Source organism: Choloepus didactylus, chromosome 5 (genome assembly GCF_015220235.1).
Source record: "Choloepus didactylus isolate mChoDid1 chromosome 5, mChoDid1.pri, whole genome shotgun sequence".
NCBI classification, from domain to species: Eukaryota; Metazoa; Chordata; class Mammalia; order Pilosa; family Megalonychidae; genus Choloepus; species Choloepus didactylus.
In genome coordinates, this window is record NC_051311.1 from 160620800 (window position 1) to 160638907 (window position 18108).

An 18108-nucleotide genomic window follows, 5' to 3' on the forward strand; every position below is an offset into this window, starting at 1 on the left:
CACAGGGACACAAAGAAACTGAAAGTGAAAGGATGGAAAAAAATATTTCATGCAAGCTACAGCCAAAAGAAAGCAGGTGTAGCAATATTAATCTCAGATAAAATAGACTTCAAATGCAGGGATGTTTTGAGAGACAAAGAAGGCCACTACATACTAATAAAAGGGGCAATTCAGCAAGAAGAAATAACAATCGTAAATGTCTATGCACCCAATCAAGGTGCCACAAAATACATGAGAGAAACATTGGCAAAACTAAAGGAAGCAATTGATGTTTCCACAATAATTGTGGGAGACTTCAACACATCACTCTCTCCTATAGATAGATCAACCAGACAGAAGACCAAGAAGGAAATTGAAAACCTAAACAATCTGATAAATGAATTAGATTTAACAGACATACACAGGACATTACATCCCAAATCACCAGGATACACATACTTTTCTAGTGCTCACGGAACTTTCTCCAGAATAGATCATATGCTGGGACATAAAACAAGCCTCAATAAATTTAAAAAGATTGAAATTATTCAAAGCACATTCTCTGACCACAATGGAATACAATTAGAAGTCAATAACCATCAGAGACTTAGAAAATTCACAAATACCTGGAGGTTAAACAACACACTCCTAAACAATCAGTGGGTTAAAGAAGAAATAGCAAGAGAAATTGCTAAATATATAGAGACGAATGAAAATGAGAACACAACATACCAAAACCTATGGGATGCAGCAAAAGCAGTGCTAAGGGGGAAATTTATAGCACTAAACGCATATATTAAAAAGGAAGAAAGAGACAAAATCAAAGAACTAATGGATCAACTGAAGAAGCTAGAAAATGAACAGCAAACCAATCCTAAACCAAGTACAAGAAAAGAAATAACAAGGATTAAAGCAGAAATAAATGACATAGAGAACAAAAAAACAATAGAAAGGATAAATATCACCAAAAGTTGGTTCTTTGAGAAGATCAACAAGATTGACAAGCCCCTAGCTAGACTGACAAAATCAAAAAGAGAGAAGACCCATATAAACAAAATAATGAATGAAAAAGGTGACATAACTGCAGATCCTGAAGAAATTAAAAAAATTATAAGAGGATATTATGAACAACTGTATGGCAACAAACTGGATAATGTAGAAGAAATGGACAATTTCCTGGAAACATATGAACAACCTAGACTGACCAGAGAAGAAATAGAAGACCTCAACCAACCCATCACAAGCAAAGAGATCCAATCAGTCATCAAAAATCTTCCCACAAATAAATGCCCAGGGCCAGATGGCTTCACAGGGGAATTCTACCAAACTTTCCAGAAAGAACTGACACCAATCTTACTCAAACTCTTTCAAAACATTGAAAAAAATGGAACACTACCTAACTCATTTTATGAAGCTAACATCAATCTAATACCAAAACCAGGCAAAGATGCTACAAAAAAGGAAAACTACCGGCCAATCTCCCTAATGAATATAGATGCAAAAATCCTCAACAAAATACTTGCAAATCGAATCCAAAGACACATTAAAAAAATCATACACCATGACCAAGTGGGGTTCATTCCAGGCATGCAAGGATGGTTCAACATAAGAAAAACAATCAATGTATTACAACACATTAAAAACTCGAAAGGGAAAAATCAATTGATCATCTCAATAGATGCTGAAAAAGCATCTGACAAAATCCAACATCCCTTTTTGATAAAAACACTTCAAAAGGTAGGAATTGAAGGAAACTTCCTCAACATGATAAAGAGCATATATGAAAAACCCACAGACAGCATAGTACTCAATGGTAAGAGACTGAAAGCCTTCCCTCTAAGATCAGGAACAAGACAAGGATGCCCGCTGTCACCACTGTTATTCAACATTGTGCTGGAAGTGCTAGCCAGGGCAATCCGGCAAGACAAAGAAATAAAAGGCATCCAAATTGGAAAAGAAGAAGTAAAACTGTCATTGTTTGCAGATGATATGATCTTATATCTAGAAAACCCTGAGAAATCGACGATACACCTACTAGAGCTAATAAACAAATTTAGCAAAGTAGCGGGATACAAGATTAATGCACATAAGTCAGTAATGTTTCTATATGCTAGAAATGAACAAACTGAAGAGACACTCAAGAAAAAGATACCATTTTCAATAGCAACTAAAAAAATCAAGTACCTAGGAATAAACTTAACCAAAGATGTAAAAGACCTATACAAAGAAAACTACATAACTCTACTAAAAGAAATAGAAGGGGACCTTAAAAGATGGAAAAATATTCCATGTTCATGGATAGGAAGGCTAAATGTCATTAAGATGTCAATTCTACCCAAACTCATCTACAGATTCAATGCAATCCCAATCAAAATTCCAACAACCTACTTTGCAGACTTGGAAAAGCTAGTTATCAAATTTATTTGGAAAGGGAAGATGCCTCGAATTGCTAAAGACACTCTAAAAAAGAAAAACGAAGTGGGAGGACTTACACTCCCTGACTTCGAAGCTTATTATAAAGCCACAGTTGCCAAAACAGCATGGTACTGGCACAAAGATAGACATATAGATCAATGGAATCGAATTGAGAATTCAGAGATAGACCCTCAGATCTATGGCCGACTGATCTTTGATAAGGCCCCCAAAGTCACCGAACTGAGCCATAATGGTCTTTTCAACAAATGGGGCTGGGAGAGTTGGATATCCATATCCAAAAGAATGAAAGAGGACCCCTACCTCACCCCCTACACAAAAATTAACTCAAAATGGACCAAAGATCTCAATATAAAAGAAAGTACCATAAAACTCCTAGAAGATAATGTAGGAAAACATCTTCAAGACCTTGTATTAGGCGGCCACTTCCTAGACTTTACACCCAAAGCACAAGCAACAAAAGAGAAAATAGATAAATGGGAACTCCTCAAGCTTAGAAGTTTCTGCACCTCAAAGGAATTTCTCAAAAAGGTAAAGAGGCAGCCAACTCAATGGGAAAAAAATTTTGGAAACCATGTATCTGACAAAAGACTGATATCTTGCATATACAAAGAAATCCTACAACTCAAGGACAATAGTACAGACAGCCCAATTATAAAATGGGCAAAAGATATGAAAAGACAGTTCTCTGAAGAGGAAATACAAATGGCCAAGAAACACATGAAAAAATGTTCAGCTTCACTAGCTATTAGAGAGATGCAAATTAAGACCACAATGAGATACCATCTAACACCGGTTAGAATGGCTGCCATTAAACAAACAGGAAACTACAAATGCTGGAGGGGATGTGGAGAAATTGGAACTCTTATTCATTGTTGGTGGGACTGTATAATGGTTCAGCCACTCTGGAAGTCAGTCTGGCAGTTCCTTAGAAAACTAGATATAGAGCTACCATTCGATCCAGCGATTGCACTTCTCGGTATATACCCGGAAGATCGGAAAGCAGTGACACGAACAGATATCTGCACGCCAATGTTCATAGCAGCATTATTCACAATTGCCAAGAGATGGAAACAACCCAAATGTCCTTCAACAGATGAGTGGATAAATAAAATGTGGTATATACACACGATGGAATACTACGCGGCAGTAAGAAGGAACGATCTGGTGAAACATATGACAACATGGATGAACCTTGAAGACATAATGCTGAGCGAAATAAGCCAGGCACAAAAAGAGAAATATTATATGCTACCACTAATGTGAACTTTGAAAAATGTAAAACAAATGGTTTATAATGTAGAATGTAGGGGAACTAGCAGTAGAGAGCAATTAAGGAAGGGGGAACAATAATCCAAGAAGAACAGATAAGCTATTTAACGTTCTGGGGATGCCCAGAAATGACTATGGTCTGTTAATTTCTGATGGATGTAGTAGGAACAAGTTCACTGAAATGTTGCTATAGTATGTAACTTTCTTGGGGTAAAGTAGGAACATGTTGGAAGTTAAGCAGTTATCTTAGGTTAGTTGTCTTTTTCTTACTCCCTTGCTATGGTCTCTTTGAAATGTTCTTTTATTGTATGTTTGTTTTCTTTTTAACTTTTTTTTTCATACAGTTGATTTGAAAAAAGAAGGGAAAGTTAAAAAAAAAAAAAAAAGAAAAAGACAAACAAGGAAAAAAAAAAAAAAAGATGTAGTGCCCCCTTGAGGAGCCTGTGGAGAATGCAGGGGTATTCGCCTACCCCACCACCATGGTTGCTAACATGACCACAGACATAGGGGACTGGTGGTTTGATGGGTTGAGCCCTCTACCATAAGTTTTACCCTTGGGAAGACGGTTGCTGCAAAGGAGAGGCTAGGCCTCCCTGTATTTGTGCCTAAGAGTCTCCTCCTGAATGCCTCTTTGTTGCTCAGATGTGGCCCTCTCTCTCTGGCTAAGCCAACTTGAAAGGTGAAATCACTGCCCTCCCCCCTACGTGGGATCAGACACCCAGGGAAGTGAATCTCCCTGGCAACGTGGAATATGACTCCTGGGGAGGAATGTAGACCCGGCATCGTGGGATGGAGAACATCTTCTTGACCAAAAGGGGGATGTGAAAGGAAATGAAATAAGCTTCAGTGGCAGAGAGATTCCAAAACGAGCCGAGAGATCACTCTGGTGGGCACTCTTACGCACACTTTAGACAACCTTTTTTAGGTTCTAAAGAATTGGGGTAGCTGGTGGTGGATACCTGAAACTATTAAACTACAACCCAGAACCCATGAATCTCGAAGACAGTTGTATAAAAATGTAGCTTATGAGGGGTGACAGTGGGATTGGGAATGCCATAAGGTCCAAACTCCACTTTGTCTAGTTTATGGATGGATGTGTAGAAAAGTAGGGGAAGCAAACAAACAGACAAAGGTACCTAGTGTTCTTTTTTACTTCAATTGCTCTTTTTCACTCTAATTATTATTCTTGTTATTTTTGTGTGTGTGCTAATGAAGGTGTCAGGGATTGATTTAGGTGATGAATGTACAACTATGTAATGGTACTGTAAACAATCGAAAGTACAATTTGTTTTGTATGACTGCATGGTATGTGAATATATCTCAATAAAATGATGATAAAAAAAAAAAAAAAGGAATTCACAAATGTCAATAGATGGACCTTATAAGAAAATAGAGGAAATGGCAGAGAAGCAATATTTGGAGAACTCATAGCTGAAAATATTCCAGAATTGAAGTAATACACATGAACTCAAATGGAAAGGGCCCTCTGAAGTAGAAAAAACAAAACTGAAAAAATAAAAACTGTACACTCTGGTGAAACTGAAGAACATCATGGATAACTAAAATATCTTTAAAATTACCAGAGGAAAAAGAGACAAATTGCCAAAAGGGGGGGGGGGGTTAGATAGAATTCTCATCTGCAATGATAAATTCCAAAGACAATGGAGTAGTATCTCCCAAATGCTGACAGAAAAATAACTGTCAGCCTAGAATTTTACACCCCAAATATATTAGCTCATTCCATCCAGCAATTCCATTTCTAGGTGTGTATCTAGAGATACCCTTACAATGTTCATAAAGACACCTATTCAAGAGGATACAGTAAGCAATTATTTGAATTGTCAAATACTAAAAACAACCTAATTATGCATCAATAGAAGAAAGACAAATAAATTGTGATGTATATATAATAGAATTCTAGAGAACACTTAAAATAATGGGCAATGCTGATGCACCCCAAAGTACTTTGGGCAGAAAATAAAAAGTATTTGCAAAGTCCCCTTGAGGGACTGGGAAAAATTGTGGAAATATTAAACTTCCTCACCTGGGGAATTCCTGATATTCCTGCAAGCATTAGGGAATCTCAATTTAATAAGTCCAAGCCCCTGATCTTGGGGTCTGCCCTTATGAAACTTATTCTTGCAAAGGAGAAGCTAAGCCTACCAATAATTTTACCTAAGAGGCACCCCCAGAGAACCTCTTTTGATGCTCAGATGTGGCTTCTTTCTCTCAGCTAACTCTGCAAATAAACTCACTACCCTCCCCCCCTAAGTGAGACATGACTCTCAGGGGTGTAATTCTCCCTGGCAATGAGGGACATAACTCCCAGGGATGAGCCTGGCCCTGGCATTGTGGGATTGAGAATACTCTCTTGACCAAAAGGGGGAAAAGAAATGAAACAAAATAATGCTTCAGTGGCTAAAGGTTATTCTTATGCATTATAAAGATATCCCTTTTTTAGTTTCTAGTGTATTAGAAAAGCTAGAAGGAAATACCTGGAATCTGTTGAACAGTAATCCAGAAGACTCGATTCTTGATGATGACTGTATAACTATATAGCTTTTATTGTGTGACTGTGTGATAATGAAAACCTGGTGACTGACAGTCCCTTTATCCAGTGTATGAGCAGATGAGTAATAAAATAATGACTAAAATATATATAAATAATAAGGGGGATAAGGGCTATGGGACAATTTGGGTGTTCTTTTTTAATTTCTTTATATATATATATTTTTTTCTTTATTTTGGAGTAATGAAAATGCTTGAATATTGATTGTGGCGATGAATGCACAACTATATGATGATACTGTGAGCCACTGATTGTATACTTTGGATGGATTATGTGGTGTGTGAGTAGATCTCAATAAAATTGCATTTAAACAAATAAAAATAAAAATAAATAACCCCCCCAAAAATGAATGGGCCTATCATTTATGAGTGTGGCATATCATTTATTTCAAGTTTAAAGCATGAAAACAGTGCTACTTATATATACATATTTACTAAGTAAAAATATTTTTTAAATACACTGGAATGATATATATATCAGTTTTTTTTTTTGTTTTTTTTTTTATTGCAACTACTTGTGAGTAATAAAGGAGAGGAGTGAGATTGGCGATTGGTATTTGGGGGCGGCCTCCCATTGTATTGTATAGATTAAAAACACAAGCACTGAAACAAGCACAGTAAGACATCCAGTTCTGTTATGTCAGAGTACCAGGTACACGGGAGACCTTGATCTTACTTAATGTGTTTAAACCATGCTTCAATAATATATTTGAAGTATTTATTCACGGCCATATATTACCAGGCAGCTATTCACCATTGTGATGTATCACAGAAGGGTGATGCAACAGAAGAATCAGAGGCATTTCAAGATTGGCTCACTCACAGTTTCTCCCTTGAAGGAGAAGCACCCTGGAGAAGTAAAGCAAAACAAACAAACGAGAAAACAACCACAACAGCAATCATTATGCATCACATTGTGTTTTCCATAAAATAGAAAAGAGAAACTGAACAGTACTCTTCACTGTACCAGCTATTGGTTACTCAGTGGGGAAAAATGAGTGGAAGGCCCAAGTCGAGAAGGGGTGCCAGGTTCTTTAGAGGTTGTTCAGAAGAAGCCCTCGGTCGAGCGAGTATTAATGTTATGCTCTCAGAGCATGAAAACCCTGACACAAACTGGTATGTAACTTTGCAGAATTCTTTCCATAAGATCCTCTCCTTACCCATGCCACATGTGGCCTGCACGCTGTTTACTGGGAGAATAACCAAATCGAGGCCTTCCTCCTTTTCAAACTGTTTCCTCTGCATTTCTCTCGATCACTCTGTTTTCTGTGGCATGCTATCGTCCATGTAAATGGTATTTAGATGAGTTACAGTGGACTGGGGTCAAGGACCTTGAAAGAGAAGCCATTCTTTTTTTAAAAAATGAATGTTTGCAGCAGCAAAATATTTTAACTTAAAACTCCACAGATTGTTTACTTTTCTTTCATCATTTTAAATTGTGGTCAAATATACAGACTACAACAAGTCATTTTAACCATTTTTAATGTACAATTCTGTGATGTTAAATATGTTGATAATGTATAATTTTCATTGCTCTTTCCAGAACATTTTCTTCGCCCCAAACAGAAACCCATACCCATTCATAACTCCTCATCCCCCACCCCCACCCCTGGTAAACTGCAATCTACTTTCTGTCTCTAAGAATCTGCTTTTTCTGGGAGATATCATACAATATTTTTCCCTCTGTATCTGATGTCTTCAGTGTTCATCGTTGTTGTCACATGTATCAGAACTTCATTCCCTTTTAAGGCTGAATAATATTCCATTGTGTGTATGTATCATATTTTGTTTATCCATTCATCTATTGATGGACACCTCGGTTGCTTCCCACTTTTGGCTATTTTGTGTCCAAGTATCTGTTTGATGCTCTGTTGTTTAGGGTTTTTAGCTAGCCTGTCCAGTCTCTGGTGCACAGTGCTTACCCTAGCTCTAGGCAAAGAGTGGTATTTGTTCAATCCTTGACTAGACAGTCTATGTTAGTAGATACAGATTTTGAGCTAAAAATATGTACGTTTCCTCCAATTAGAACATTGGCTATAGACTTTAAGAAGACATCAGGGAAGCCCAGCCCACTTGGGTGGGACAGAAGACCAGAGGCTTATCCTATATACCTTCCCCCTTAGCCCTGCCAGCTGGGAAACGAAAAATCAGAAAGTAAGGAAATAACCATTCCAATGGCAACCATGGAGAACTTGCACAAAAATCCAACTAGCATTAAACATTTAAATATTGCTACAAATTCATTAGTTCAAGAAGAGCAACATTTGAAAATCATCTCAACAATAGCAAAGCCTGCTCCTCACACCCCAACCCCCACCCCAAATGGCCGAATCCCACAAACTGGGTGAAGGCACAGTTGGGGTTTTGCAACTTTGCAAAGCCAAGACTGACAACCAAACTTTTTAGTTATCAACTGAATAAATCTTTGGTAAGTGTGGTAACGGAATAATTGTCATTTAATTCAGTCCGTCAAGAAGACTCTTGTGGGCCTTAGTCAACCTTTGAATAATCTCTTTAGAGAGTGGACTCCCCAACTTGCCCCCATCATGGCCAATACATAGAGGGTGATGGTTGTTTCAAGAATACACTTTCCTGGAGGGAAGAAAATAGGTTTGAGTAAACTCTCTCAGTCGCTTTTAGCATCGTGTCTTATAACCCTGGATGGCTAATAAGCACGATTGCTATATGCAGGGAGATAAGCTACCTAAAGGTTCTGTACTGGAGGAAATTGGGTGGCTCCTACTAAGTCTGGTCTGTAACTCCTGTGGTGTTTGTTTTGAACCTGAAACTGTAGTTTCCCAAGGCCCCACTGACAACATAGCTCAGGAGCAGATGACTGAGAAAGTACGTTCGGACATCTTTTGGTCAACCAACTTAAAATAATTAATATAGGTTATCTGTTCACTGACATTTTCACATATTTTTAAAGAATGGTCAGAATTTAAGGAAATACATATATCTAAATATAAATCAAGTAGCTTCCAGATTCAAGGGCACTTTCATAGCCATTTTTTGGTAGACCTGGCATAGGGAATTGTGCCTTTCAGTTGACGGACACCAGTTAGGAACCAACAGATAAACAACTGAAGCTGAAGGGATAGGGTCTGATGGGGGCACAAGAGAGGCTCCTGAGGGGCTGGGATGCCCTTTTTCTCGGTCTGGGTGAGGTTACATGGATATGTTCCTTTTGTGTAGGTTCATTCAGCTGCACAATTATGATTTGTGCTCTTTCCTGCATATATGCTATACTTCAATAGATGTTGGAAAAGGTTATGAATAGGTTAAAGAATTTGATCAGATAGTTGTTCATTGCCATTATTCTCTAGCTTAATACCTAATTGCCTAACTTCCATGAAATCTGACTCTAATTTTTCTTTCTATTTTTTTTTTCTGCTCATTCCATATTCCAGATCTCTAGGACTACCTCCTTTGTTTTCTTCTTATAAGCATTTAAAGATATATAAATTGGAATGTAACAGCATAAGAGTAATGTTTGTGTAAGTGGGGGATATGTGTGTATGTGTATGTGTGTGTGTGTGTGTGTGTATGAAAACATTGTCCTGAAAACTAATTGCAGTCAGTTTAAAAGATACTGGAATAGTATTTAAATTAATTCACAGGCTTAATTTAGAATAAGCAAAAATGAGAATAAGCAAATATGTTGACTTGATTGTAGTGGTAGTTTGAGGCCCAAATTAAAGGTTAATGGTGATGTTTTTATTGCATTGTTATTTATTTATTTATTTTTTGCTCTTTTTAGGGTAATTCGATCATGGAAGATTACCATAAGTGTGATGTTTATTTTGCTTTTTCTACTTGTAGGTAAGTCTTTCTAAGCAATGATCCTTAAAGCCATGTCACAGATATCTCTGTGTGTGAGAAAGACCTCAACAGGATGACATCCTAACATATACATCTTCTTTTGTCTTTTATTTCTGATTCTAAAAATAACACAGTCTTCTTTATAGAAAAATTAGGACGTGATTTATTTCTCTTAAAATCACAGAGGTTTTTTGTTTGTTTTTTATTGTTTTTAAAATTATTTTAGTAACACATATATATATATATAATCTAAAAATTTCCCTTTTAACCATATTCAGATACAGAAGTTGTTTTAAAGTTAAGAAATCCTAAAATTTTTATTGGAAACACATCACACAAGTTCCCTTTTCTAAACCTGAGTGATTCAGCTTGGGAGATAGTAAAGGCCAAAGAAACTACTCATCACACCATTTCCTAAGAAATTACACCTGAGCATGCAGCTTGTCATTTTCTGACTTGCCAAGATCACAAATCACAAACCCCACTATGCTGGAAAATTGCTCTTTAATATACTGACAACTTGAAGCACCATTCCCTTTAAAATCAAGGGTTCAACCTGGTTATTGCCATGAAATAGTCCTTTATAATATGGCAGAATTCTGAGTGATGCTTCTTTGTGATTGTTCTAGTTTGCTAATGCTGCTGGAATGCAAAACACCAGAAATGGATTAGCTTTTATAAAGGGGGTTTATTTAATTACAAAGTTACAGTCTTAAGGCCACAAAGTGTCCAAGGTAAGTCATCAACACTGGGTACCTTCATGGAGGATGGTCAGTGGTGTCCAGAAAACCTCTGTTAGCTGGGAAGGCATGTGGCTGGTGTCTGCTCCAGAGTTCTGGTTTCAAAATGGCTTTCTCCCAGGATGTTCCTCTCTAGGCTGCAGTTCCTCAAAAATGTCACTCCTAGTTGCACTTGGGATATTTGTCCTCTCTCAGCTTCTCCGGAGCAAGAGTCTGCTTTTTTTTTTTTTTTTTTTTTTTTTTAATCTTCATTTTATTGAGATATATTCACATACCACGCAGTCATACAAAACAAATCGTACTTTCGATTGTTTACAGTACCATTACATAGTGGTACATTCATCACCCAAATCAATCCCTGACACCTTCATTAGCACACACACAAAAATAACAAGAATAATAATTAGAGTGAAAAAGAGCAATTGAAGTAAAAAAGAACACTGGGTACCTTTGTCTGTTTGTTTCCTTCCACTGTTTTTCTACTCATCCATCCATAAACTAGACAAAGTGGAGTGTGGTCCTTATGGCTTTCCCAATCCCATTGTCACCCCTCATAAGCTACATTTTTATACAACTGTCTTCGAGATTCATGGGTTCTGGGTTGTAGTTTGATAGTTTCAGGTATCCACCACCAGCTACCCCAATTCTTTAGAACCTAAAAAGGGTTGTCTAAAGTGTGCATAAGAGTGCCCACCAGAGTGACCTCTCGGCTCCTTTTGGATTCTCTCTGCCACTGAAGCTTATTTCATTTCCTTTCACATCCCCCTTTTGGTCAGGAAGATGTTCTCCGTCCCACGATGCCAGGTCTACATTCCTCCCCGGGAGTCATATTCCATGTTGCCAGGGAGATTCACTCCCCTGGGTGTCTGATCCCACGTAGGGGGGAGGGCAGTGATTTCACCTTTCAAGCTGGCTTAGCTAGAGAGACAGGGCCACATCTGAGCAACAAAGAGGCATTCGGGAGGAAGCTCTTAGGCACAACCATAGGGAGGCCTAGCCTAAGAGTCTGCTTTCAACGGCTGTTTTCAAACTGTCTCTCATCTGCAGCTCCTGTGCTTTCTTCAAAGTATCCCTCTTGGCTGTAGCCCCTCTTCAAAATGTCACTCACAGCTGCACTGAGTTCCCTCTGCCTGTCGGCTCATTTGTATGGCTCCACTGATCAAGGCCCACCCAATGGGCGTGCCAGCAATCCATGGAAATTAACCAATTAAAGTCATCACCCACAGTTGGGTGGGGCACATCTGCAGCTCCTGTGCTTTCTTCAAAGTGTCCCTCTTGGCTGTAGCCCCTCTTCAAAATGTCACTCACAGCTGCACTGAGTTCCCTCTGCCTGTCGGCTCATTTGTATGGCTCCACTGATCAAGGCCCACCCAATGGGCGTGCCAACAATCCATGGAAATTAACCAATTAAAGTCATCACCCACAGTTGGGTGGGGCACATCTCCACAGAAACACTCAAAAGAATTACAATCTAATCAATACTGATAACATCTGCCCACACAAGATTACATCAAAGATAATGGCGTTTGGGGGACACAATATATTCAAACTGGCACAGTGATGTAAGGGAAAGTCTGACTTCACTTGATCCCTTGCGTCCATCCTTTATCAACATCTAGGTGGAACAAGAATGTCCATGCCATCCCAGGGACCTCCTGACCCTGAATATTCTGGTTTCTATTGAGAACTGCATAGTCCTTGGTTTCTGTTTCCTGGCCATCTTGTGTTCATCTCTGTTAACCTCAGCATCCTCACCCTAAATTTGCCTCCTCCACTTTGCCTTCGGTCTGGCCCTGGTCTAATTATCCTTCTGTTTTAGTTTGCTAAGCTGACAAAATGCAATATACCAGAAATGGGTTGGCTTTTACAGTGGGGATTTATTAACTTACAAGCTTATGGTTCTGAGGCCATGAAAATGTGCAAATCAAGGCATCAACAGGCAATGCTTTTCCCCCTAAGACTGGCTACCGGCGATCCTCAGCTCCTCTGTCACATGGACAGGCACATGGCAACGTCTATTGCTCTCTCCCTCCTCTTCCGGGTTTTCATTGTTTCCAGCTTCTTGCTTCAGTGACTTCCTCTCTGTTTCTGTGGTTTCTCTCTGTTTTCTGTGTGTCCTCTGTCAGCTTCTCTGGCTTTTCTCTCTGAGATTCTCTGGGGCTTTTTTCTGTTGTCTTCTCTCTGTCTTTTATTCTCTTATAAAGGATTCCAGTTAGAGGATTAAGACCCACCCTGAATGAGGCAGACCATATCTCAAGTTAAGATCCTGCTCATGGGAAGAGGCTACTTACAAGACGTCCACACCCGCAGGAATGGATTAGTGTTAAGTACGTGATTTTTTCATAGAGCTCCAAACTACCACACCTCCCCATGGCTGAAACTTACTCATGGCACAACGCCTGTTTCCTTTAGTCTCTTTGCCAGTGCTTGCATTAGAAACACACAGTGTAAACCATATAATTGCTAGTAGTCAGAACTTTAATCCTTTAGAAATTATAACCCAATTTCCTTTGATATGTTTAAAAATATATACATATATCTTTGTATTTACCTGTTGTAAGACAGTCAACTTGCCAACCAATGTGCCAGACCCCCTTTCGACACCACTGTTGTGTAAATGATTTCAGTGGCATTAAATAGGACTCTGATATTTTTAAAAGATAGTATATATCCTCCATGTTTAGAGACATTTCTATTAAAACACATAAAATATTTTATAAAATGTGTTCCAGATGGCAGATAAACTCTTTAACTCAGAGTTGGTCTTTTCTTTGACAGGACTTCAAAAATATGTGTGGCTTGAAGAAACAGATTTTCCTCAAAATTCCAGACGATTACATGCTGTGATTGCAGAATATGGTTCAAGGCTTTATAATTATCAGGTGATGTGCTTTATTAAACTGTTTTGTATGTCACTCATTGAAAATTGAATATGCTACAAGGCTAGAACAACTTGCAATATATCTTTGTTCTGCATGACAATAGCTCAGAAATAATGTATGGATTAGAGTTGGACTGGAGTGGTTTTATGGTTGAGAGGCCCTAAAAATTCTCCCCAGCCTCTCTTCCTCTCAGTCTTCCCAAGGGAAGCTTAAGCATTAAAAAAAAAAAAAAAAAAAAAGTGGCAAATTGCACTGTATTGTGCCCTTCACATTGGAAGGTGTAGAGCTTCCCTTGGTCTTGAAGCTCATTAGACCTACATGGGCTTAGACCGAGGTAGGTCATTAGATGTCCTTTCTGGTCTACCTCCACCCCACCTCTAGCCTGAGCCTTGTCCATTCTGCACCCTGAAGACTAGAGAAAGAAGGGACAACAGGAGCTGCATCCAGGTCACTCACTGCTCACCAGGAAGAAGGGACAGACAAACTGACCACATCCATCCACCCCCAACACAATCAGTGGCCTTGCCTACAGCTGATCTGATATGTGCTTCCTGCCCTTTTTCCTCAGAGCCTCTGAAATGCTCTGAGTCCCAGCTCACCTAGCAGCTGCCTAATTCCAGCGTGCCTTGCCCCACAGAGCTCTTAAGGGGAAGAGCGCACTGCTCTGGTAACTGCCAGCATGCCGGTCCAGCAAGGAAAGTTTCCCCGGGAAGGTCATAGGTTGATTTCTGGAATCACCCCAAGTCTCTGGCAGTTCTGTCTCAAAGTTGCTGCTTGCTCTATGGCGATGCAAAATCTGTGAGCACCAGAGCCTCAAGGAAGGACAGCTGTGGGATGACGCCCTAGGGAGGGCCAGGGTGACATAACTCCTGCATCCCATGCTTCTCACATCAAAGAGAAGGATATTTTTCCCATAGGTTCTGTCAGGGCCTATGCCCAGGTTTCCCTCTCTGCTTACAATTTTCTGTCCCATATCTTTCCAGCAGTGACTCCTTTTTCAAATTAGAGCCCCGCTCAAGTGTTAGCTCCTCAGAGAGGCTTCCATGACCAGCTCGTCCCCCTGTGACAACATCTGGTACATCCTAGCGTTACTTCTACTTTATCCCAGTCACTTCTTCATTGACTGGTTTGCCAGCTGTCTTCCTGCCCCTGTCCCCTTCCCACTAAAATAGAATGAGCAGGAAGCTTGTCCAGAGCCTAAAACAGTCTCCAGGGACCTGGACACTCAACAAATACGTACATGAGTGAGTGAATGGATCAATGAATGAATGATCTGAGAGTTCTATCTATCCCATTTTCAAAAGGCATCCAGATTTTAGACCAGTTGACACATTTGGCAGTGTTTTCCTCTTAATAATTTCTAAGGTGGTACTTCTAAAGTCCAAGGATGAGGTTTATCTATGGTCATTTCATTGTTGAGAAGAGTCATGCTGTTTTTCGCACAGAGGTGAGCTCTGTTAGAGATTGACTGTGACATTTCTATGTGAGCTCCTTGTGGATCCCAAGCAACAGACTATTGCTGTTTTGTAGTTTGTTTGTTTTTATTCACTTGACAATAGATTTAAAATATGTTCCCTTGCCTTTATTATTTTATAAAAGCATTTTATGGCTGGCTAATATTCCAATGAATCATATATTCAATAAATAGTATGTCTATACAATTGAATTGTTTCCAATTTTTCAATATCATAAACATCAGCTCCTTGTAGCTAAATCCCTTCTCAGACCCTTGATTCTTTACTTAGGATAAACTCCTAGGAGAGGGATAGATGAAGATTATTTACAATTCTTAGGTCACCTTCTTTCTCTTTATTTTGGATCTTAACGACCTAATAGCTATGTGCCAGAAATGATTCTAAATACACACTGCACTTAATTCTTATGATGACTCTATAATAAATGTATTATTAAATCCATTTTATAGATTTGGAAACTGATTCAGACCAATTAAGGAAACTGGCGTAAAGCAACCTAGCCGTAATTTCAGGAACTGAAACCCAAACCCAGAATTTGCTGAGACTAGGCCTGCCATTAGCTCACCGGCCAGACACGGGGATGAGGTTTTTATTGTTACCTGCTAGCTAGCCTCAGCAACTAGATAATCACTGTCGCAAAGAAGAGCTTAAGATCAATTATTTCATGCTACTTGCTCCAACATTTAATTGGTTTACATCTAAAACGCTATATTAAGCTGCTAGTTCAATTATTTACCCAGGGTTATATCTGTCACCATTATATCTTCTAGGATTCACCTGGGACCATTTGTTTAAAATTAGATGTTTTGGGGGATTTGCGTTGAAAAAAAAAAACTATTAAAGGCCCTGTTGGTCATTGTTAAAACTTGCACTGAATTTGTCCCAGCTAAAATTACCATGGCCGTGGTCTAAGGCACAAAGCTTTGTGTCTCAGTCAACATAATCTGAAACAAAACAAAACAAAACAAAACAAAACAGTGGCTCTTCCCATAGCTATTTGTTTGCCTGTCTCATTAGACTCCTTAATTTCTTAGGAGGCTGTCCATCCAACCCCTGCTCAATTGACGGCAAATGCAAACGGGATCCTCCTTTAATCGGTGTCATTAGGATCAGGCAGCAGGTGTTTTATCAAGAGCTTTGTTGCAAGAAATAATATTCCTGGAGTCTGTGAAGTCTCTTTTTTTTTTTTTAAATCTTCATTTTATTGAGATATATTCACATACCACGCAGTCATACAAAACAAATCGTACATTCGATTGTTCACAGTACCATTACATAGTTGTACATTCATCACCTAAATTAATCCCTGACACCTTCATTAGCACACACACAAAAATAACAAGAATAATAATTAAAGTGAAAAAGAGCAATTAAAGTAAAAAAGAACACTGGGTGCCTTTGTCTGTTTGTTTGTTTCCTTCCCCTATTTTTCTACTCATCCATCCATAAACTAGACAAAGGGGAGTGTGGTCCTTATGGCTTTCCCAATCCCATTGTCACCCCTCATAAGCTACATTTTTATACAATTGTCTTCGAGACTCATGGGTTCTGGGTTGTAGTTTGATAGTTTCAGGTATCTACCACCAGCTACTCCAATTCTTTAGAACCTAAAAAGGGTTGTCTAAATTGTGCGTAAGAGTGCCCACCAGGGTGACCTCTCGGCTCCTTTTGGAATCTCTCTGCCACTGAAGCTTATTTCATTTCCTTTCTGTGAAGTCTCTTAACCACTCTAGACCTTCTAGCGTTAGGTGAGGCTTTGCCTGCCTTAGGGTTTTGACGTGAGACCATTAGTCCACAGGGAAGCACCCTCTAGGAAGGCGCCTATAACCCACAACTGTCCTCACCAGGAGATCCATGAGGAATGAGGAGCTGTCTGTACACAAAGTGGCCTTTGTTTTTTTGTTTTTAACACTGTAGTCGCTGTGAATTTTAGTCACTCCCACCCCCTCTACCCCTGCAATTTGGCTGCTGAGATGCTCAGAAACAAATTACGGTTCAAACATAAGAATGTTCTTAAATGAACTAGAACAAATGTACATCACTATTATAAGGTGTGAATAACAGGGAGCTTTATGCGCAAAAGTACAACTAATGCAAACTGTGTAATATGCAAAAAAAAATACAACTAATGCAAACTAATAGAAAACAGTAATATAATATTCTTACATCAATTGTAACAAAGGTATTATACCAATGATATTGGTCAATAATAGGGGGTATGAGGTATGTGGGTTTTTCTTTTTGGAGAAATGAGAATGTTCTTACATTGATTGTGGTGATGAATGCACAACTCTGTGATCATACCAAAAGCCATTGATTTTACACTTTGGGTGGATTTTATGGTGTGTGAATAAAACTGCTTTTTTTTTTTTTTTTTTTTTTAAAGAAACAAATTAAGTCCACTGTTAATAACTTACAGGATTTTAAGTTATTAAGTTCATGCCTGGGTGCCAATCCAGTCCTTCAGGTATTATCTTACTTTCCCCTGTCCTTATTTTCTCTTCTTTTTTAAATCCTCACTTATTCATTTGTCCTTTGTATTTTTATACTATATATGTTCCTTTAGTGGAAGCCACCTATAATCATTTGGGAATGAGGCAAAAGAAATATGTTTTTTAAAATTCTGGAAAGTAAATTTTAGTTTTCAGGGAGCTCCCAAATTCATTTATCAGCAAACTAATTAAGGGGTATTCTCCATATGTTCATTTTAGACTAGCACAGAAAAAAAGAAACTGAATTTGAAAATACCACCCCTACTGCCAAGGAACTCACTCAAACAGAAACTGGAAAACTAGAAATAAGAATGTCCTCTTACTAACAGTAAGATCCCAAGTCCATGTCCCCATCAAAATACAAATGTTGAGGACAGACTTTAAAAAATTAAATTACTCAGCAGGAAAAAAATGCAAGGTAATTAAAAATATTTTATTGTGTTTA

General features: G+C 38.6%; 2 protein-coding genes across 4 annotated transcripts in view; one reads left to right on the forward strand and one right to left on the reverse strand.

Annotated features, from left to right (window-relative positions):
- C5H7orf57 (chromosome 5 C7orf57 homolog) overlaps positions 1-18108 on the reverse strand; it is a 102053-nt gene that overhangs the window by 63201 nt on the left and 20744 nt on the right. The window lies entirely within an intron of this gene.
- The window catches only part of SUN3 (Sad1 and UNC84 domain containing 3), a 39635-nt gene that overhangs the window by 7191 nt on the left and 14336 nt on the right, over positions 1-18108 (forward strand). The window contains exons 2-4 of one of the 3 annotated variants that reach the window (XM_037837208.1): positions 10013-10074; positions 13019-13141; positions 13593-13696. In XM_037837208.1, coding sequence (XP_037693136.1) covers positions 13051-13141; positions 13593-13696 — 195 coding nt within the window. In that variant the 5' untranslated portion in view covers positions 10013-10074; positions 13019-13050. Of the gene's footprint in view, positions 1-7213; positions 7369-10012; positions 10075-13018; positions 13142-13592; positions 13697-18108 lie in introns of those variants that run through there. The other 2 variants (XM_037837209.1, XM_037837207.1) reach the window with 2 other exon arrangements.